We start from the raw sequence: 24,319 nt of genomic DNA on the forward strand, positions 1-24,319 counted from the left end.
ACATGCCTGATATAAATACACACAGTAATTTAAAATACGTTTAATGGACTGTATGATTGTTCAATTTGAGATGATTTGTTGAAATTAATTTAGAGTAATTAGTGCTTCACAGTACTTGATGAAATGGAACTATGTTTTTTGAGTTGCAATCAGTTGTAATAGAATACCTGTAAACAAAATTACATACATAAACAAAACTATTGGAATTGTTGTGATTTTTCTATTTGATTTTTTTTAATTTACCACAAGCTGTATTCTTCAAAAAGTTGGAAAATATCTTACAAAATATGAGGTATAAAAATGTAATATTAAAAGAGGCAGAAATATAATAGCAATTAGTTCCAGGCATGATTTATTGAAAACACACCAAATGAATACTCTACAAACCATGTTTCTGTTATGTTTAACAAGCTTAATATTTGCATGTGTGTATTAGTAAAATTAAAGAAATACATTCAGTCAATGTGGCATCGCTTCAGTTTGCTACTAAAGCGTAAGCATTTTTTTTTCACTTCTCGGAAAAAATAAATTCAAATCCTCTTTTAATGAACCTAACTTTTGCAGTTTATGATACAATGTATTACACAGAAGAAACCCAACAGCAATCTAAACTACTTGTCATTAAGGAACATTCAGGGAAGGAGAATGATACCATTGTGACAAGATGAAAGTCAGAAAAGCTTGAAACTGACAAGTTCTGGGAAGATGACAGTTGAAGGGGGAGGAATAAAGTACAAAACACACATTTTTTTTATCTACCATGGAAAAAGATTAAGGCACATGATAGGCATACAACACATTGGCTACTGAGATATACACTGACTTTATATGGACAAATTCCAATCACAATTGGACAAATCCAATGTGTGCCTGTGTCATACTTGAATTTAACAAGATTGATGTGAGATTTTTCATTTTTCAATGCACATGTTACACAACCAGGAAACCCAATAAACTCTTTGATGCATGTTAAAATACAGTAACTTTGGTTGCAGTGCTGCAGAGACAGTCAGGGACAGTCTCTTGCAGAATGGGCAAACTACGGCACGCGGGCCACATCTGGCCCCGTAGGGCTTTTAATTCGGCCCACCGACGTTGTCCAAATAATGTTTTTTTCCCCAAGATGGCGCCGTCACGCGGAAGTCAGTGGCAGTAGCTCTGTCCACTCTTATTTGTTTTTCCGTGTTTTACAGCCCCTCTATCTTTTTTTAAATTACATTTTAATATTTCTTAATACATTCCGTTTTATTTTACTTCGTACTTTATACTTTTTACTTTAATGATGAGTGATGAATATGTTGATACTTTAATCCTTTTTTTCTGTTTATGTTTCATATGTACTGTTAACGGATGCACTTTTTTATATGTATCATATCTTATACTGACCTGGCCCATCTGTCAAATATTTAAAGTCAATACGGCCCCCGAGCCGAAAAGTTTGCCCATTCCTGGTCTATTGTATTGTTTTTTTTTTTTAATTTTCATTTTATTTTTTTACATTTATGATGATTTGGCATCATCCAGCGAAAAACACAGCTTTGTGGACAAGAATACGGATATTATTAACTTTCAGAATTGAGTTATACACTTATTTGTAGTTTAGATTTTTTTTTACCACGACACAAATCTTTGTAAACACCGTGTAAACGCAAGCTCTTATAAAATCACGTCACAAGGAAAAACGTCAACGCAGGCACATGCCATTCGCCATAATGACGCATGAGTGATGCTTAATTTCAGTCTCAATTACATACAAACTCTCAGAGAACTGATGCTGGAGAACACAGTGGCACATATATTTCTGTGGTCTAACCCAACATGAAGGAAATGGCAATTTGACTTAGTCACTCTGTTTTTAAAGTCCAAGTTTTCCTACCCTGAAGCTTTGTAAAAATATATACTTTATGACTTTTCCCTACTTGACTTATAGAGTATAACCTTTCAGTCTTGCCTTTGACCTTAACCTATTCTGATGTTCACTTCTCTATGTCAATAGAGTAGCTGATATCACAAAAAAACAGAAAAAAATGGCACTTAAAAATAATATGAACAGCTGTACACTTTTTTTTATCATGCTCACAAGAGAATATTTTTTCTTAAAAGCACCAACAAGTGCTTGATTGTAGCAGTTAAATGAAGGAATATTAAAAAGTCAGGTTATAGCCTGACCCTTGAACCCACCATAGGAGTTGTCAAAAAGATGTTTGCCTCATTAAAAACAACACTGCAATTCTTTAAAAATCCCCCTTTGACCTTCATTATATAAATAAGTGATGGATTATATAACGTGGCATTACTGACACGTTTATTATATGGTCGTTATTTTATGTTTTTACACATGTTGACCCTTAATCCATTGTTTTTCAAATATTGTAAGGTGATTATTGATATACAACTAAGAAGTTGGGCTTTGTAAAAATGTCGCCATAATATACACGTATGAAAAAAATGACAAAAAATGGGGTTTAGATCTTTTCAACAAAATAACCATATCCATCCTTTTTAAACCCATTGAAACTCAAGAAACTGTTGTCATGTCAACCGCTTTTAAACTGGGAAAGAACATCTATGTGATGATTTTCCTCCTTTAGATACTCACTCATTATTTCTCACCTTCTTTTTGTCCAGAGCACAACTTTCAGAATCCTCACTTTATAAAATAAACCTCTTATTTCCAAAGCGTTTCAGTGCAGTTTTCTTCAAACAAGTGAACTAAATGGTCTGTCTATGGGTTGATAACTTTTGGTAGTAAATGTATCCACAATTCTTAATATGGCTTCAATTTACCATCCCCCATCATAACCCAAACTAACATCCAGTGACTTATCTATCTATCTATAACACCCCAGATCAAAAAAATACCAAATTTACACAAACAATCAAAAGAACTCACCTCCCAGATGTAAAACACAGTCCAAACCTTTATAAAAACAATATTTCTTTCTCCAGGTTTGCTTTCAACCTACTTTTATCCTTCACGTTCCCCCACCTCCAATTCTCACAATCATTCCTACGCCATTGTCGACTTTGAATGCCTTGATGTCACCGGCAATTGCCGACAAAAAGTAAACTGAATAATTTTCACATGCTGTCCAGTGGGAATGTTGAAAAAATGTAAAAGTAGTAGTAGGAAGAGTCTGTCTTTATATTTTCCAAAGTTTTTTTTTTTTTTTAAAGCAAAATTGCTGGCTTCTGCTGGGTCGTCATTGTGATTATAATTATTAATATACCTTTAATCGTCTATCTGTACAAAGTTCATCTCCAAATATGAGCTTCATATGAAATGGCAGTGGTGATGTGAGGGTCCTCTTGTAGTATCACTTTTTAAGCCTGTAGTACATGTACAAGACAAAAAAAACACATTAGGACACTTTATATTTATGCATGTGTCTTCCTGAAGGTCAGTTAACATTACAGCTATTCTATTTGCTAACTGCTAAGCTAATGAGATGACATATTAAAATAAAACGTAAAGGCAATGCAATAGACAACAAAAACAAGATGATGAAGAACAACATGGAGGTCAAACATAATGTATGGCACACATAAGCTACTAAATTGTGGCCACATAGCGATAATACTAAAAGGAAAACACACATTTATGGATGTAGATGACTTAGACCACAATAAAAGCAGAACTAGGACATTGGCGATTGGGAAAAATCACAAATGAATTGTTTATGAGACAAAATTAGGCTATTTGATGAAATCCAAAGTGTCATTTTGCTTTATCAAGCAGATATTTCTGCAAATGTTGATGAATTTGTCAATGTATAATATCATATCATACACTCATTCATTATTTCTTCTCGCCTTTTTGATTTTGTACATCTAAGGTAGATACATTTGGAGGGGTGACAAAAAATCCTCCATTACTTTCCATTAATTCAGCAAAGGGTGTCATGGGAGGCTGTATCTAACAGTTGGGAGGGGTGTTGATAAATTAAAGCACTGATTGACTATATGTATATTTTATTTTGGATTTGGATGTATTTGTCCACATTTTATAGATGGATTTTTTTTTATTAACTGGAGACACTAAATTACTTGCTTTACTATAAAATGATTGGATTCCAAGTATAGTCCTTTATAAAGGGCTCTATCCTTTAAAAAAGTGTCAGTAAATGTCTTTGATATGATCTGAAAATGTAAATATCCTATTATTAATGTGTCAAGGAGACAAATAACAATTTGCTGTTAAAAATCTCAGCGTGAAATGTACGCAGCTATTTTCTCTAGCAAGCAAAATAGGTATAAAAAACACCCTTATTTGTAAAATCCTGATTAAAAAAATATTTCAGTGAAGGGAAAGGTAGTTATGGGTATAGAGTACACAACCAGGTAATAGGTCTAATGAAGGAGTTATGAAACTATGCAAGACATTGTGTGGAAGGTGGAAGTCGAAGGGATCCTTACAACAAGAATGAAGATTTATGAAAAGGACTTCCTAAGGTCGACTCATGGATGAAGGTGGTTACTTGGTCATTTTCTTTTTCAAACCTACCATGCATGCATTTAGACCCAGGAATCAACCGGCTGTGGCTTAACATCACAAGCGTCCACCAGACTGACAGCAGGCCTATTAGTCCTGATATAGTGTTTCCTACTTGTGTCATTCTGTGCAATAGGACGGGTTAAAAAAACACACACAAAGCAAAACGAAAGAAGGTCAATACATTGGGCCCAAAACACGCAAACATGCAGCGGAGTCCAGAGTCGCCAGTGTTAATTTTTTGCTGTTCGCAAGCTACAAAAAGTAAAGAAGACATAGAAACATGCCAAGAAAGGAGAAAGTATTAATGGCTGCAAGTTGCAATGCTGTGTAGAAAAACCTTGGGATGTTACAAATAGCAGACTTAGGATTTTCAAAGTAAAACTCTCAATACAAAAGATTTTTAGTAGGGGAAAATGGCCTTGTGGGATCTAAATAGACAAGATTTGTCACATTCTTTTGAGTGTAGACTAGTAGGAATTCCATTTTTAAGGATATTAGGTTAGATATAATAGGAATAAATCACAGTTGAGTCATCTGATATTTATGTACCGTTTTTTCACAACTATAAGGCGCACCACATTATAAGGCGCACCGCTTTATAAGGCGCACCCTCAATGATTGACACATTTGGATTTTTTTCCATATATAAAGCACACTGGATTATAAGGCGCCCTGTCTATTTTGTAGAAAATTTAAGACTTTTAAATGCACCTTATTGTTGTGAAAATACGGTATGTTGAAGGTGTATTCCTAATAAATTCGGAATATTAAAAAAAATGGGGAGTTTGAAGTCAATATCACCAGCAACCAAGTCTTCTCATTGCCATTTTAAGGACATGTTCCAAGAGAGGTCGCTAATGGCAGCTATTTTAATCAGTGAAAGCATAATTACTTTACAGACTCGGAAAGCTTCTACTTAATTAACTAGTGGCTCACAGATCTGAGTGCAAACACAGCCCTGAGCTGTAGACAGACACATTCATGAACTTTAAAGGACCAATAGGATTAAAATGTTCCACTGAGGACAACCACAGAAAACGCAGAGAAGTAAAAGAGGGGAGGGAGGGTTTTTAGAGGAGGAAAAAACAGGGGAGTTTATGTGACAACATTTCAGTGGAACACCATTATTTTTGTCCTCTATAACTAATCCCCTCTAGAGAGGAAAAAAAAGTTTTGCTGCTACCTTTAATGGCTCCCGTTCTGTTAGGTCCACTGAACTGTCACCAGTCCTGTATTTGCAGTCTCTGTCCCTCTGGTCAAGGGTAGAGTAACCATCTAATGAGGTAAGAGAGACAGGGGTCAACTTCATTGCAGATTAGGACAAATACAGTGTTCCCTCGCTACTTCGCGGTTCAGCTACCGCGGACTCAGAGCTTCGCGGATTTTTTGGGGAAAAAAAATACAAATATTACATTGAAACAACATATTTTACAGTTTTTTTTTGTTATAACATGAATTTCACTCTCTCTACCTGTATTCTATATGGTGTACTGTATAAAGGGGGGTAAAAAAATATTTAAAAATATATATATATTTTTTTGTACTTTTTACTTGAATGATGAGTGATGAGTATGTTAAGACTTTAGTCCTTTTTTTTCTGTTTATGTTTCATATGTACTGTTAACGGATGCACTTTTTTATATGTATCGTATCTTGTGCTGACCCGGGCTTATGCATATTGTCTCCTTAAAAAAATAAGTGTGGTTTGGAAAATAACAAGACATTGACGGTAATTCAACTACATTCTGCTGTGGACCTCCTTTGATTTTTAACCAAAAGATGTTGAACTTTAATTACAATAAAGTGGCTTAAAATTACAGTTGCCGGTCTGTCTCTTAATAGGATTTGCTCACAATATAGCAATATTGAAATATTGCCTTGGTTTATACTTCAAATTGGAAACTAGACCCTGATGCCGTCTTAATTTCTTCAAATTTGTTATGGAGATTAATTTTGGGGTGAATTGAATAATAATGTCAGCTAATTCTACTGAGAAGTCTCTTGAGGTTGTCATTGCCTCATTTTGCTAAGCGACTAATTTAGGCAGTTGATAAGTACGGACCAACCTTGGTTTTTCTCCATGAGGGGTAGAGTTGTGTCATCATAACCGGGTTTGCCATTTTTGGTTCCTTTTGGGTTCACTGTCGTCGTAGACTAAAAGAAAATGATTTTGCAATTTATTGTCAAAGCTAATTTGATTGATAAATTAAACACTGTTCAGCAAATTGGTGACATTCCCATAGGGAGTCATTAAAACAGGACATTTCTTTCAGAAGGAGGTAATTTACAGATGTATTATACGCTCCCACTAGTTTCTTTATTGGGCACTTAGAAACACATACCATATTTCCTTAAAAAAAGACATTGCCACTTTATTTAACTACAATAAATAACATGGTAAACATTAAGTATGATGGAGTGTCACCATCATACATATTAATAAAATGATCCCATAATAAATGGAGTAAACCAGTGTTACTGAAACATTAAAAAAAAAAGATTTCACAGTAATTTATAGTACTCTTGTACATCATTAGGTTTGTCATTTATTGTTTCTTTTTCTTTTAACCCGATGTGTTTTTTATTTCTTTTTTGTTTGCTTGATTTTGAGAAAAAGAAAAAAAATATTCCACATATTTTGTAAATATTGTATATTTTATTATGTATTTTATTGTGAAACTTTAGTTGGCTGTGTTTATTTGTATTTTATTTGTTTGGTTTTATTTATATTTTCCAAAAATAAAGTTGATATGGAGGCAAAGTATTTATAGTGCATTTGTTCTATTTTTAGTTTTTTTTTTTTTTGTTCAAGGAAATATAGGTTTATTATCTATAAAAGTGGAACCAGTGTTATATAATTTTTGCAAGACATTTTTGTCTGTGTTGTTATTTTGATGTCATACCTGGAAATGGCTTTTGTTCCATCCATCCTTTGTCAAATTATTCCTGAGTTCCTTATAACTCCACACTGTCTGCAGCACATGAGACGCAGCTTTTGTTTCTCTGGGTGACTGACTGAAGAAACAAAAGGAACCAAAATATACAAAAGGACATGAAATGATGATACATATAGAAAGATCTGTTAATGTCATGCAAGTGAGAAATGTGGGGAAACACAAATAATCATAGCACTTACAATAGCGGTCTGGTTATTTTTAACTTGTAGAAATACTTGCTTTCATTAGTTATTTTTGAAACACCAGCAAATATTACATCTAGTTAGAACCCTGAGTTGAAAAATGTATAAAAATATCCCTACATGAGTTACCCTTATGGAAGACTGTGTAGACATTAAAGTTATCTTGCTCATTTCTCAAATTTCATGAAATTTGGTATAAAAGGGTACCTAGTCCGATTAATGGCGACCAGCTTCTCGATAGCTTGAGCCTGCACGAGCGATCGGGCGTTTTCAGAGCTTTCGGTGACAATTTCGTGGATGGTGTTGAGAATGGCCACCACAGTGTCCTCCTCCAAGTTCTTGGCTGGCCGCTGTTGTCCGCTTGGCAAGTTACTGACCAAGTCCCGCATGGCATAACTCCCTATCAATGCCCAAAAGAAAATATACGATTAAAGACATAATTGACATGCAAAAAAAAAAAAAAACATTTATAATGGGACTACATTTATTTTGTTTGACGCCCAATCTAAAACAGGGTTTACCAAATCATATAAATATGATTCAGTATAAAAACATATACTGCCATAACATACTCTGCATACTGAGCACGGAATTTTATTGCAATATAAATTAGTCTAAACTACAAGTGTCAAAGTGGCGGCTTGGGGGCCAAACCTGGCCCGCCACATCATTTTATGTGGCCCGAGAAAGTATATAATGAATGCCGACTTTCTGTTTTAGGATCAAATTCCAATGATTATAAGTGTATGTTACATTTCCTAATTTATCCCTTTTTATATCAAATGTTCCTAATTTATCCCTTTTTAAATTACATTTCCTAATGTATCCCTTTTTAAATCAGTAATTGCAATTTTGTGTTATTAGTTCAAAAAGCATTTTGTAAAATCTATGGTACGTCCCACATAAAATCAAGTTGGCGTTAATGTGGCCCGCGAACTAACCCGAGTTCGACCCCCTTGTCTAAGCGTATTTAGCACTATAATGCGGGTCAGCTTCATTCAGGATTTTGCGTTAAGTCTCCATTTTTAAGTATGTGTGTGTATAGATAATATATAGCAAGTATGCTTACCAATAAGGTCCTTGTTGCGGCGGTCAATGGAAAGGTTGCGCAGTGCGATAGCCACAGCTCGGACCACCTTGTCAGAGTCGGACCGCAACAGCTCCACCAGGATAGGAAGTCCTTTCTCTTTCCGGACTGTTGCCCGGATATAGTTGGACCACTGTGTAAGACAAAAGTGGGCCAGCTCAGTGCATTTTTACTCATACAAGAGTGGAATCAATTGAAAAATATTCATAATCACACTAGGTAACCTGGAGCCACAAGATGGCAGTAGTATGCCTTCAAATTTAACAACAGCCAACGACGATGATTAAAAAAAGGTGGTTTGAGGTTTAAATTTTGAGAAAGCCAAAGCCAAAAGGAGAGCACATAGGCTTAGTCCAACAGCCAGATGTGACAAATGGTTAAGTAGCTCTACTTTTTTCCTGATTTTGGCCTGTGGACCTTCACATCAGCTTCCACAGAGAGGAAAAAAAAGTAGCAAAGGAGAAAAGGATTTGTCCTCAGAATGAGTACTCTCATGCTTGGAGTCACTCCAGCTGAACTATTGAGAGGATGAAATGTGATGATCTGGAATGGAGATAATTAAGCACTAATATGAGAGTTCCAAAGTAGCTGTGGGTGCCCGCTGGTGCCAATGTCATACGGCTGAAAGGTCACACTTCCTTGATAGCTGCTGTGCTGCTAAATACACGGACGGAACTGTGGTTGCATGCTGACAGTGCTAAGCAACAACCTTTGTATAAACATGGGAAGGTGAGCTTGACGTAAGATCAATGAAGCAAGGAACCAAAGACTTAAATGCATGAAACAAACACTAAAAAAAGTTTTTTTTCTCAAAAAGTACCACGACGCAACTTGAAAGTCAACTGAGGCGTTTTAAAAAGTATAATCCAGGGGTGACAAACTCATTTTTTAGATTCAATTACATCTGGAGGGCCGTTATGTCTTCCAACTAGGCTGCCAACATTAATTGATAATTAAATTGACAGCTTTCTCGATTGTGCTAATCGATAGATCATTTTTGGATATTCAAATGAATACAAATTGTTTGTAATTATTGATTTAAAATGAAATAATCTTCAATTTTCATTTGAATTTCATCATAAAACAAAGTTGGCACTCATCATTTACTTTTTCGGGCCACACAAAATGATGTGGGGGGCCAAATTTGTCCCGCGGGCCACCACTTTGACACCTATGATATAATCAATCATTCTTTGATCAATATTTTAAATTTGCGAAAGGCCATAGTGTCCTGGAGAAGAAAATATAACCATTTAATCAGCATTCAAATGCATTTGCTAACAGGATGTCGTTTGCTTAACTTGCATTGAGGCAGTGGTCCTAAAACCATTTAAAAACAGCCTCAGGCTTTTGGCAAAGCTTTTCACAATGATGACTTACTCACTCCAAAAGATTTGTTATCATTTACAGGACTCATTATTTTGAAGAGCATTGTCTCTGAACATTACAAAGCACTACTTTTTTTCCGGGCATAAAAAAAACTCATTTTCCTGTTCAAAATTCACAGCTCGCTTCAAGTCAAAAAGCTCCTCACTATATTTTCTGCAGCTTTAATTGGACCACGTCTGATCCCAGCCAAATATTTTCTCATCTCCTCCATCATCAGAAGCAAATATCTAACGGAGTTGTATGAATTATAATGATTCAACTATACTTTTCGCTTCAGATAGATTTATCTCACTACATTTTCCGTGAAGCCATATCTTTACAAGTTCCAGTGAACCTTAACTTTTGGATAAATCCCTAAAAAACGGATTTCTTAACTCACGACCCATCCATCTGTCATATCATAAAAAGCAGGGTAGAGATACATAAACAAATCAGTAAAAACTTGGGTGTTAGCTATACCAGCCCAACAATTGCACTCACAGTCCATTGCCCTGCACCAAGGTTCTGCAGAGCCCCAGCAGCAGCCTCCAAGGTATTGAAATTTTGGCTTTCCGTCAGCAGTGAAAGATAAAGTCTCACCACTTCTGGTTGATACAGAAGCTCAAACCCTATAAGAAAACACACACAAAAAAAATAAGTCAGTTTTGAGATTAGCTTTTGTCCAAACATAGCCAGAAGTACGGTATTTTGCAGTTTAATATACCCGGGTATACTAAATGATTTCTGCTCTTTTGAGCCTCACGTTTGTGCGCCATTTAATATACCCCCTGCCGTTCAATATACCCAGGTATATTATACGGCAACTCAGCTTTTTTTGTAAGATTTGTATGGTGTTCATGGGGGCATAATTATAGATACTTAAGTTCATTAAAATTCAAAGTCAGACTTTATTCAGGAGTAAGTATTTTTAACCTGAGTAGTAAGTAGTTTTAGTCTGCAAAGCATTGATGCACCCCGTCACGGCATAAATAGTGCGTAGTGGATCATACCATCCTGTTTGTGCGCCATTTAATATACCCCTCCCTTTTAATATACGCGCAAAACAGCAAAATACTGTATTTTTTTTGCTGCAACACGCACTCTAAATCCAGTATGAAACTAAAATGACAGTCGATACTTCATCATGACACACAAGAAGATTATCGATCGGAAAAGACATGTCATTTTTGATGTTTTGATCTTGCTTGCACGTAACACATCCGCCATTGTTAATTATCAGGCCTTCCTATGATGCAAACATAATTACATTATCAGCTATTAGCACAGAGTAGGATGGGCAGCACCGCAAAAGCCTGCGGTCATTTTCCAAGTAACACACTAAAGACATTTAAGATAGTAATAGTTATTCAGTCAAGGTCATTTAAGGTTACACATGACATGATTTGAAAAAGAAAATATTAGATAAGAGTATATCTAAAGTGCTTGGATGTAACAATAAAGCACTTAGCAGATTCATATATTGTGGCTTTCTCATTTAATAGAGGCAGATGCTGAATCAATAGCTTGGCGAGAAAGGAATGGATTTAATAAAAACCTGGAGAGGGGCCAAGGTAGCATTGCTAAAACAAATTGTGCAGTGGCTCACTCCTGATAGATACAACAGAGCTAAATAAATATTTCACCAAATCCTTCCTTACTGTTATTCAGATGAAGATAGTCTGTTTGTCATTGGCCTCTTGGCTCTAATTCCAAAATAATCCTGTTTTATCTTGTGTTGGTTATCTCCAGTATTATTAGGTTGAAAATCAATATACTCCAACATGTGGACAAGTGTTAACAGTATAGTATTGATATTTGTTGAAGGTACAGATATGACTTGGATTTCGAGGTACAACAGTTTCTATGGTTTTTAGGGAGCTGTAGCTTGACCGGGAAGCTAAAATAAACAAATCAGAGTAATATTCAATTCAAATAATCATAAATGCCATCATCAAAAAAAACTGAGTATCAGAATGACTCTTGCAGTAGAAGCTTCTACATAGTAAGAAAATAAGTGTAATCAGCAGCAAAATCACGAGTTTGGCACGTGATGCTGCCTAGTGACCAGGTAAAAGTATCAATCACATCATCTGGTACTCTCTTTAATTGGCCCTTGTCAAGATGTGAAGCCTTACTTACTACTCTGCTTCCTTCTCAATCAGGGGTTGTCAAATGGCGCTCCAATTACTGACCGCAATTTCAGATTATCTGGACCTCAAACAGTTTTTAAAGTAAAACTGAAAGACATTTTGACATAGGCACGGGTTAGGGCAACCATGTTTCCCTCAGGAGAGCCAAATGGGCGGACCAGGTTTGGTGAAATTGTGTATATACATAGTATAAATTTCCATATTTTATCTGGAGTGGGTTGCTCAGGCACCACCATGAAAATGTTACACAAGTTGCCTTGGACAGTAGTAGATAGTATAAAGCAAATTCAATATTAGTAAAACGGTTTCTGTTTATCTCTCAGCCAAGAAATATTATGCTCAAATATTGTGGTTTATGTTTTTGGCTTAGGCGAGAAAACTGTTTGAAGTACCTGGAGTATCCTCAAACAATTCATGACAGATTACAGACTGTTGGCAATAGACAAAGGGGTGTAGCCATCATTTAATAACTCGGTGTGTGTGTGTGTGTGTGTGTGTGTGTGTGTGTGTGTGTGTGTGTGTTTGCAGTAGGTGGCTGACTTTCATTAGAAAAATCGGAGATACTTTAAACCTCATGACACATTGTGTCTTAGCTTCTTTTTTTATTTATCTTGATAGTGTACATGTGGATCATAAAGATATCAGTGTGTAAGGCAAAGGGTCTCAAAAGCTCTTCACGATAGAATCCTTTTAAATTTTAGTGTGAAGTTGGCAAAGGGACGTGTGGGAACTTCAGAAGAGCAAACTGATGAATAGAAAATATAAATAATGAATAAATGCAAGCCATAGATATAAATAACCAATGTACTTTTGCTATGTAAAACAGCATGTCGGCAATGGACTGCAATGTAAATCATCTCTACATTAAACAAATCAAGAAGAAAATCAACTGTAAATAATGAAACATGTTTTGTTTGGTTGAACTGACTTTTTACCCCAACACTTATATATGTATATTTTATTTATCGCTTTATGAATTATTTGACTTTGCATTATTTGTGCTCTTTATGTAAACATGTTTTGTGGTGGTCGAATACACAGAAAATTGAAACAAACTATATTTTGGTAGAATTACAATGTAGAATTCATAGAATTTTTTTGGGCCCTTTTGATTCAAGATCATTCAATTACAGCCAACTGAAACATGACGGAAAAGTATGATAGAAGCTAGAAAACATTGACTCTTCGTGTCCAAGGCATGTCTCCTACTCCGTCTTTATATGGACAGTAGCCAGGAGTCAAAGCTTTATCATCTCCCCTGGCTCCCATTTGGAGCTTTAGGGGGATTGGCGCCTCTACGGGCAGTCTGAGGCCATGGTACATTAGCATATCCATACAGCGGTTAGCCCAAGTTCTTGAGATGAGGAAAAACAAAAATTGTCTGCATGCCGGAGTCTTGTACAACTGTCCATCAGCTTTCACTCACAAAGATGTCCTGGTGTGATGGGATGGTCGAGGGCAAGTGACAGTTGGGGGAAGAGGAAGAGTGCCAAAAAAGACAAATAGACAGCTCAGACCCCCTATCAAGTACTTCCTCCAGATCTCCCTTTCAACATCAGGTGTCCGTCACCAATTTTACTAAAATGTCAAGGAAATGAAAGACCAATTTAACACAAGATGAACCCTTTGCAACCAGCTGCTCTTGCAGTGACAGGTCAGTCATTCAAAATCCAATTCTGCGGATGGATTTTCAACCATTCAGAAAACACTTGATGGCAGCCAAAAACAAAACTTTACATCCTAACATGCATAACACAACTCTCAATGTCTACTACCGCTACTACTACCACTACCACTACCACAACTACCGCTACCACTAACACTACTCCAACTACCGCTACTACTACCGATACTACTACCACTACCACAACTACCGCTACTACTACCACAACCACTACTACAACTGCTACTACTACCACTACTACAACTACCACTACTGCTACTACTACTACCACAACTACCACAACTACCCCCACTACTACCACCACTAATACAACTACTACCACTAATACAACTACTACCACTACTACCACTACTACAACTACTACAATTACTACCACTACTACAACTACTACCACTAATACAACTACTACCACTAGTACTACTACAACTCATAACACTAGTACCACCACTAATACAACTACTACCACTACTACCACTACTACAACTACTACCACTAATACAACTACTACCACTACTACTACAACTCATAACACTAATACCACCACTACCACAACTACAACTACCACCACTACCACCACAACTACCACTACCACCACAACTATCACTACCACCACAACTACCACTACCACCACAACTACTACTACTACGTCTTGTGAAACCAAATTAAAAAAAATAGGCCATTCATTGAAGTTGCGCATCAAATAAAATAGAAAAGCACATACTACATGCACAGCCAACAGATTACAGTCACTGTGGATGCCTGTTAGAGTAACAGAATCATCACAAATCTGATTATTATGCTGGGCAAATACAGAATCCTGATTAAAAAGCGCACTGATTTCCCATCCCCCTCGACTGCACTGGACCGGTGCCCTGCAGGCTGACACTCGCTCGGTCTTTCATTCTCAGAGCAGAACAGGCATCCAGAATGCACGATGCCTATTATGATGGTAGCTGACAGTGAAGGGATTTGCTGTGTCTGGATTGGTGTCAGCAACCATCCCTCATTTAATGCTCGGTCCACCCCCATGAACCCATCACATGCTTCAGTGTAATGGATACTCTGGATTATCTCTTGTGTAGGAAATGAAAATCCCTGCTCTTATTTCTACATATACTCACATCCAATCATATACCAAAACTGTCCCATACAATTATTCACATTAATGATGACTAAAAGCTACCTAAACTCTGTAAAATGGGCACCAAAATATATTTTCCCAGTTCACTACTGGGCATTTCGCAAGCTCCAATTTAGGACCACCTGCTGACATTGTATTAAATACAGCAACATATACAATAATGCTGTATGATCTCTTATAATAGGACTACACATAATCTCATGATGGTCAGCAGCATAGACCATCACCAATCCAAATGTCCAGTAGAATCTATTCATGCTATAGTTGTATTAACTGAGTCTCACCTTTCTATGAAATGTGACAGTAGGAAGTGAGGCAGAAGGGGAGAATTTTAAGAGGGACATGAGTGGTGTGTTTATGTCGAATGAGAGGGTGAACGGCATATTCCAGCAACCAATGCGTGGGTTACAAAAACATCAATGTCAGCATTTGCTATCTTGGTGTTACATTCTAACCGCGAGAACGAAAATATGTGTGACTACTACTCGGAATTTAGGATGCACAATCTATCATTTACAATATTCTGGTTGGAAATGGCATGAACTAGAAAAATGTAGTACTTCCCAATGCGTGATAATTGTACTACTCCAGAGACTTGGCATTTCAGGGCGTAATAAAACTTGAACTTGAAAAAAAAAAAGAATCTGCTTTAGGAAGAAAAATGAAATACTTGTGTTAGTAGTGATTTTGTTTACAAGAATCAAAGATTTATATTAAAGAGGCTTTTAATAGACTATTTATGGCAAAAGCAGAAAATTCTCAACTCATTTGAACCAATAAGTGGTAAGTTTAAACCATTCTCAGTCAATATAATACACATTACAAATGCTATTTAGATTACTGTGCTTGTATTCTATTGGATTGTAATTTATCTGCTTTCATTTCCACCCTGCTCTATTCTCTCTCATTTGTACTTCTTTCTACTGAAAAGCTTGTTCTGTCTGACTGCTTTTCTAATGGATATCCATTACAGTACAAATGACCAGGTAGAGAGCAACAAGCTGTTCTGGCATAAAAAAAAAACACAGAGCATACAACCTGCCTGACAAAACAACAGAACAAAACAGGTTTCTCCCCCCAAAAAAGCTTGTAAGTGCAAATAACTATCTGCTTTCTCTACAAGAAAATGCCATGTTCGTCTGTGACCCAACCATAAATAATCATATAGAACTTGATCATTCTGACATTTTAAACTGGAAGGGCAATTACTTGAAACCAGTTTGTCTTGCATGGCATCTTTGTCAACCACATGCACACACAAAAAAAAAAGAAAACCCAAACTTTTTAAGGGGATTTCCAATAAAAGTAGCCCACAGTTTTGGGAGAAAATCAGATTATATTCCAGTTTTTGTTTCTGCACATTGCAATTGTTGAGGTAACTACCTTTTGTTGGTTCTGTGCGCTTTGGAAGATCCAGTGTGTCGTAGTTTTTGTCATTTTCACCATTTTTTCTACCTGGATGGAAGAGAAAGCGAATGAAGGATATCATTAATTGAGAAAATTGATAAAAAGTAGTAAGAATACATACTTTAATCATTCAGATTAGACCACATTACCAAATCTTATGTCCCTTCTGTCAATCATCATATTTCTTTCATACAGAAAGTAAATACATGCGTATATTGGCATTAAAAACTTATTTTTTCCTAATGTATTTAAAAAAATAAATTACAGTTACTCATCTTTATTTGTTTTCATAACAAATGCAACAAAATCCATTCATCTTGCTGTTTTATTACTTTTGTTTGCAGCCAATTATACACTAATCTTAAATCTGCACTTGTTTATACACTGTGGCTTGAAATTATATTCAAATTCTGGTTTATATTGTTTATTTATTTATTTATTCATTGAGGGGGATGGAAAAATTATGAAAGTCTACTTCAACTACTTTTCGTTGTTTTTAATAACTTCTAAAAATTATTCCGGGGGCGCAGGAAAGTGTCTTAATTTTCCAACAGTTTCCAATGTAATCTTTGTTTATGTGTGCTTTAAGTCATTATACAACAGTGCTTTCCATTTTCCTAATTTGGGTCTTATTGTTTAGTCGCTCAATTTATTTTCATTAGCTAAAGTGGCAGTGATCAGCTGCATACACGCAAGTACTTGGTGTGAGAAATCACCACAATAATTAAACAACAAATGCAAATTGGAGTAATTATTCCAAAATAAGATGCGTGATGAGCGCAAACAAAAGGGTTGGTCATGAATTACAAGGTAGAATAGTTACATTTAATGCTTTATAGCAAGGGGGTCAGACTCGGGTTGGTTCGCAGGCCGCTTTAACGTCAACTCGATTTCATGTGGGCCGGACCATTTTAGATATAATATTTATATATATATTTTTATAAATGGATTAAAAGAACTGGATTAAAAGACCTGGATATTCATTTTTTTTATAGATCCAATACAATGTTTATTTTACCTTTTTTTTAATGTATTTTTAGATGTTACAAAATGATTTTTGAACTAAAAACAGAGAAAAAATGATTAAAAAATTACAATTATTGATTTAAAAGGGGGAAAAATAAGGAAATGTAATATACATCAATACTCTTAATTTTAATTTGATCCTAAAACAGAATGTCGGCACTAATGATTTACTTTCCCGGACCACACAAAATGATGCGACGGTCCAGATTTGGCCCCCGGGCCGCCACTTTGACATTTTGGCCATCATGCAAATTTGTAGCCTGTGCAATTGCTCTTTCATCCACAAATTTAATTATTTGCCACTATAATCTGAATTATTAAATTGAATAACAAAAATTTTCTCTCTAAACTAAACTTCACTTGACTGACCAATTGTTTCAAAACAAATGGGAAAACTACATGTTTTGCAAGTACAAATAAACACACATCTATGTACATAACTATATATGCTAGGAAATGAATGAAAGGAGGCTAGGCTGGACTAGGTTGGAAAAAGAAGAAGGTTGCATGGTGCACTCACCTTGATTAAACCATTCCTCTACAGTTAGCCAAGGGAGCAGCAGCCAAAAAAAGACAAAAGCAGAGAAGAGAGAGAAAGGGCATGGTGAAAAAAAACACATGCTCACATGTCAAAAGGGCTGTGTAAAAAATGAGTACAGAAATCAATATCTGAAAATAGCGATGGGACCAAAAAGGACGCAATAGAGGGAAAGAAGTAAAAAAGCAAAGACAAAGCATTTTTAAAAGGAAAAATAGAGGAAAAAGTGGCTACATTTGTTTCTGGCTGATACAGAAAATGTCAAATGAAAGACTACTAAAACCTTTGCAATCCACTTCTTTCCTACATTTATATTGTAGACAGTTATTATTTAAAGAAAAAAACAACATACCATATTTTTTCACGACTATAAGGCGCACTTAAAAGTCTTAAATTTTCTCCAAAATAGACAGTGCGCCTTATAATCTAGTGCGCCTTATATATGAAAAAACAGAAAACCAAATACGAAAAACCACCACTGTCGGATATTAAAAAAACACAAACGCCTGAACTGAAAAAATACTGTTAAATATGCAGATGCCATCTTAGTTTACAAAATCTTCCATCATATAGCTCCTCCCCCACTGCAATACTTTATACAAAAAAATCAAAAACATCAACAATGGCTGGCTCTAGAGGTGACTGTAAAGTAGTGAGTGCTTTCTACCTGGAAGTCAATAGCAATTACCATATTTTCACGACTATAAGGCGCACTTAAAAGTCTTACATTTTCTCCAAAATAGACAGTCCGCCTTGTAATACAGTGCGCCTTATATATGGAAAAAATGTAATTAATTGAGGGTGCGCCTTATAGTCGTGAAAATACGGTAACTTACCAACATTTATAAACTTGCATCATTAAACTAAAAAAAATATCGCCCCCCCCCAAAAAAATGAAAAGGAATGGGATTAATTTCCATCTGCTCATTAACTAATGACAGTAAAACTGTTCTGTCCTTGCTAATCATAACGCTATAATAAGAATTCCACCAGAATGTCACATTAAAGTGAAGAGCAGGCAATTTGCAGCCTACTTAAAGCAAGAAATTACCAACAATTTTAGCAGACTGTGTGACTTAAGAACATCACAGTGTGCTTCTTTATAGTTTGTGTTTAATGTTCCTCATGGAAAAAGAACACCTTGAGGGGCAGCATCACTACGGGTAGCTCATTACGTGGCTGCTGCACACAACAAAGTGTTCGTATGGGTAATTGCTTTCTTCACAAGTCTGCATGCATGTAAAGTCAGTTTGTCAAATCCACAATTGGAGGGATTTCTCCAAAGAGTTGTTAGATACCGGGGGGTCAACAACGAGTAGTCACACTTCATTGGTGGTCTGATTAATGACAGCCATTAGTAGTGTACAACAGGGAGACAACAGTGTTGTGCTGCTGTGAGCTCAGGAGATGCCGCTTATGGGACGAGGGGCTTATTGTCAGGAGTCGCTGGATCGCCTCTCCTGACATGACGTCATGATAGTTATCACCTGTGGCTAATTACGTGATTGGATTATTTTTGGTATTTAAGCATTGTGACTTTCTGTGGACGCCGTTGGATCGTCTGTTTTCGTCCTGGTGTAGTACTGGTTTAGTTCTGGTTTCGTTTCCTGTTAATCCTCGTAGTCATTGCTGTTTCCATGACGCCCCGCCGCATGTTGTTTTCGTTTGTAATGAGTGGTCAAGCTAAGTTGTTGAAGTTATGTTACCCCGTTCAATAAATCAACCTACAAGAGCTACAGACCTGCCTCACCTTTCCATTCCTTCGGCGACTCTGCATCTGGGTTCAACTTCCCCTCCGATCGCCTCGCACTAAGCGGCGGCGATCGTAACACTTATAATCATAGCATGCTGTGAAAAGATTTCAATGCTAATGTAAATTCATATAAATTGTTAAAGAGCTGATGATGGTCATGTCTTAATTATTGATTGACAATATTTTCTAAAATGGATGGGGTCAAAATGATGAGTCGGGAAGCAGCTGTTTTTTCAATTTTTTGGGGTAAATTTTCAAGGACTTTTGTCAGTCGGATTGGGGGTTCCGTTCTTTTTTTTTATGAAGGGAAAAATGCCTTAAGGGGAATTTCTTTTGTGTGATATGCCCTACGGAAAAGATCCTAGAAAGTTCCTATTAACAGTATCACTTTAGTAGTGGGGAAATCCTTTCTTTAACTAGCTGGGAATTACAAAGTGTTTTTCAGACTCTAAGTCGCACCAGCTATAAAATACACAATTAAATCATATAATCAGGAGCCAAAAACAAACACATGTTAAAGTAACAATAGTAAAATGGAGAAATCAGGCTTAATAGTACTTAAGAATTAGTCGGAGGCCTAGCAAAAACTATGAAAAAAAGTTTGGCTTATAGTCCGTAAAATACGCCCCTTTGTGAAAATTCCAAGTCGAAAACGGCAATTCAAATTGTCACTTGCTCCAAAAACATGACTATTATTAATTAATTAATTGTCATGAAGAGGTGATTTATTAGTGAGATCCCCCCGAAAAAAATCACCATTTTCCTCACCTTTGGCTTTTTTGCCTCCGAAGCAGCCGGCGTCATCCTTCTTCTTCCTCTGTGGCCCAGCAGAGCCAGGGGTCTGTGGCGCTGATGGATCTTGAAACCTCTCGGCCCCTGGCACTTCTTTGTGGACGTGGTAAGACAGGTTCCTCATAATACACACACAGTTCTCCACCGACTAGGTAGGAGGAAGGTGGAAGTAGACAGTGTCACATTGTCAGTATATATGCATATTAGATATTATAAAGCCGACTCAAGAGACGGAATAAGTGGCAGTCCGGTGACGAGCGACCTTATTATCCATATCTTTCTTGCCTACAGCTGATTGGAGGGCATGCAGGAGGGCGTCCACCAATCCGTCACACTCCCTCAGTCTACGACGAGCTTCTGCTCCGTCTGAGCTTACGTTTCTAAACAACACACATGGTTCATTCATTTTAAAAAACATAGTTGAATACACAATCGCAAAACAAGTAAAAACAGGTACAAATACTGTACCATTTTCTTTTTTACCTGTACCATTTTTTACTTTTTCTAATGGTAGAATTTTGTCAATGCCAGAACCTGGTACATTATGGTAAAAGTAACTTCGTTTTTTTTATATATTTTTTTTATTTTATTTATTTATTTATTAGAATTTTTTTATTTTTTTTATAGAGTATGGTCACCAATTGTTGAATTTCCTGGAGTAATTTTGCGGTGATATGATATAATATTATTAAAATAAGCCAGTTTAATACTTCTTCTGAATGTATTATTAGACTGAATACATGTAGTTAACAAAAAGTTGATTTCAGATAAGCTTCCAATAACACAATAATACAAGGAGAGAAACTTAATTTCCTCTTGTGGGACTATAATTATTTCACTAATGAAAACAAAACAAAACATTTTTTTCTTAGAAAAATACAAATTTTAATCAGACTAGTGATTATTTTTCTCGGATGGATGCATTGGAACAATACTGGATTACCTTGCAACTACCAGTACAAGGTAATATGTGTTATGTTACATATAGGTATTTCAATAAGATCATTGCATCAGTGTAAGAATAAAATTTTCAGTACAAATGATATCTAAAAATGAGTTTTTTCCCCATTTTTTTTCGCCTGACTATGACTATTGGGTTTAAGGATAGTTTGAGCGCCTCACATGTGATACCGTTTATGCAAAGCATCCCTGGTGTATAATCCCATTAGACATTAGAATCTTGTAAAAAAAAGTTGCAGGAAGTATTATAAAGGTAAAAAAATGTGTTTTACAACCACCTCTGCATAAGGACAACATAAACATACTGAAATCTAAAAAAAATGACAGTCATAACATCTGTGACAGTGACCAGCTGGCCCAAGCGTCTAAAAAAAAAACATGAGCGCCAACATTTTCAATTTTCTATGAAGCAATGCTCTCCGTCTTCAGCTGTCAGACAATGGTGTCCGGTACCCTTGTCGATAAATCAGTAGAGCAGCCACCTTGGATTTATTTGACAGGCGTGTGTTTGGGAGCAGACTGAGTTTTACTGCCAGCTGTTTCATTTTCAGGAGTCTTTTGGGGGACAGTTGTCTTTGTTGGAAGGATTATGGACACTACAGCTGTCAGTTAAGAAAGCAAAGTAAAGCTGTGGTTCTTGAAGAGAGGTGACCGGGAGGAATGACAGTGTATGTAGATTTAATGATAATTTCTGTTCCAATACATAGTTAACATGGTATTACTTTAAAGGGAAGTAGCATGTTTTTCGACCAAATCTCTGTGATTTCAATTTAAAATGGAAAATGTAGGTTTATTTTAAGCCAGTTGTGTTGTATGATAATGTTATGTATCAGTGGTTTTTATGGTGGGGAACATCTGATAGATATTCTCCACTAATGGGGCAGCTGGTGTAGCACAGCCGTAGGAAAAAATATATAAATAAATAAAAAAAGAAGATATATGGGCTTTTAATTTGTTTCATCAACTCAAAGCTGCTTGCGAGCCAGGATCAGCATTTTTTCTGTTTACTGAGAATGCAAAGCTCATTTGTCATTGGCTTGTTCTTATATTAGTCAGTTGGAAATTGTTGGATAAATTCTACCTTTGAGGTATAACTACAAACTGAGTTATGTTATGATATGATATAGTATTTGCCATATTTTCACGACTATAAGGCGCACTTAAGTCTTAAATTTTAGCCAAAATAGACAGGGCATTTTATAATCCGGTGTGATTTATATATCGATTTTTTTTTTAATGTATCATTCATTGAGGGTGCGCCTTATAATGCGCATTATAGTCCTGAAAATACGGTATATTGGATGTCACAAATCTAGGTTATTTCAGGAAGAGTGGAATATATTTATTTGTATGGACGTGTATATATGTATATGCATGTAAACAACCTTTCACACTCAGATTCACACTTATGGAAAAATTATTCTCATAACGCATGTTTTCGGGATGTGGGAGGAAGCCGGGGTTCTGGGAGAAAACCCACGCAAGAACATGCAACGCGCAAACAGAAAAGCATGAATAATACATGCAGTACAATGCTCAAAGAAAATACTCATGCTCAGTATCACCCTTATTTCAAATATAGTAAATATCCCTCAAAGGAAATATAGTGGTGTGTTTTATAGACAATGAATTACAATATATGGGAAATCCACGACATATTTATGCAGGAAAAGACTTTTTTCTTGATCTTGTTTAAAATGTAAGTCACGTCTTTGATGGTATAAGTAAACAAATTCTCTCTAGAGTCAGCATTTTTTTCCTAAGGACAAAGTGAGGGCTTGGTAACTGTTACTATGGAGCCATTTTAGCAGTAGCATTGCCTTTAGTGTCAAGCAAGTTAGATTGACAAGGAAAAATGTAATATATACATATATATAGTGATTGATTGATTGATTAGCCTCTCTGGTACTGAATTCTGGGGGTCAAGCTTCTTTTTGTTCTGTGTTGTGTTGTATGTCGTAGTGATAGAGAAACCGGTTACAAATGTTCTCTTAATCGTCTAGTTTTAAAAATTCTGCGACCAACTTTGGTCTTGTCCAGAGGTCTTGGATGGTTAGATTTGTGGGGTCATTTGTGCACGAAAAAAGATGTTCAGTATTGTGGGGGGAAAAGTTGCATTTTGGGCAGGCATCTTGTATTCCTGGATCGATCCTGGACAGGTAGCTGTTTAGTTTCCTGCTGTAGCCTGATCTGAGCCTGGCGAGCTCGGATCTCACCTTCCTGCTCAGCAGTTTTTCTTCTTGGTTTATTAGAGGTGGTTGGGCATTGAGGACTTTGTTGGGTTTTGCCTTGTTGAGGATGTTTTGAACTTCTTTGGTGTGAATGGATTTGACGCATTGTTTGTAGTCTTCTTTGGTAGGATTTGGCTTGTCGTATTCTTTTTCTATTTCCTTGCCATGCTGTGTGATGATGGTCTTTTTCATCTTTCTTGGTTTCTGGTTTGCTTGAAGAAGTCTGCGACCTGGATGGCCTTCAAGATGGCATGCCGCCAGGTACTGCTTTCCGATCATTTCACAGTGCTCCTTCAGAGGCATAACCGCGCACTCAGCATGCAGGTGGTCTATGGCTGACATAGAGAGACATCCGGATGCTATCCTGAGTGCTTGGTTTTGAATTGATTGAAGCCGGTTCCAGTGTGTGTCTTTAATTATTGGCGACCATACTGGGCTCGCATATTCAAGGACAGAACGGACGATAGATTTGTATGTTAGGAGTAGTGTTTCTTTTTCACAACCCCAGCTGGAGCCTGCTAGTGATTTAAGTAGGTTCAGCTTTTTCT

The 24,319-nt window shown here is 36.4% G+C and overlaps 1 protein-coding gene across 10 annotated transcripts in view; it reads right to left on the minus strand.

The window, feature by feature from the left end:
- Positions 1 to 331: 331 nt before the first annotated feature.
- The window catches only part of LOC144215339 (splicing regulator ARVCF-like), a 109,204-nt gene continuing 85,216 nt past the window's right edge, over positions 332 to 24,319 (minus strand). For 8 of the 10 annotated variants that reach the window (XM_077744196.1, XM_077744194.1, XM_077744193.1 and 5 more), the window contains 12 exons: positions 20,843 to 20,960; positions 20,557 to 20,728; positions 18,018 to 18,035; positions 16,448 to 16,519; positions 10,591 to 10,718; positions 8,704 to 8,854; positions 7,842 to 8,034; positions 7,399 to 7,510; positions 6,562 to 6,649; positions 5,679 to 5,770; positions 4,505 to 4,617; positions 332 to 3,330 (listed from right to left, as the gene is read on the minus strand). In XM_077744196.1, coding sequence (XP_077600322.1) covers positions 4,516 to 4,617; positions 5,679 to 5,770; positions 6,562 to 6,649; positions 7,399 to 7,510; positions 7,842 to 8,034; positions 8,704 to 8,854; positions 10,591 to 10,718; positions 16,448 to 16,519; positions 18,018 to 18,035; positions 20,557 to 20,728; positions 20,843 to 20,960 — 1,246 coding nt within the window. In that variant the 3' untranslated portion in view covers positions 332 to 3,330; positions 4,505 to 4,515. The remainder of the gene's footprint in view (positions 3,331 to 4,504; positions 4,618 to 5,678; positions 5,771 to 6,561; positions 6,650 to 7,398; positions 7,511 to 7,841; positions 8,035 to 8,703; positions 8,855 to 10,590; positions 10,719 to 16,447; positions 16,520 to 18,017; positions 18,036 to 20,556; positions 20,729 to 20,842; positions 20,961 to 24,319) is intronic. The other 2 variants (XM_077744197.1, XM_077744198.1) reach the window with 2 other exon arrangements.

The sequence above is a fragment of the Stigmatopora nigra genome, chromosome 22 (genome assembly GCF_051989575.1).
Source record: "Stigmatopora nigra isolate UIUO_SnigA chromosome 22, RoL_Snig_1.1, whole genome shotgun sequence".
NCBI lineage: Eukaryota > Metazoa > Chordata > Actinopteri > Syngnathiformes > Syngnathidae > Stigmatopora > Stigmatopora nigra.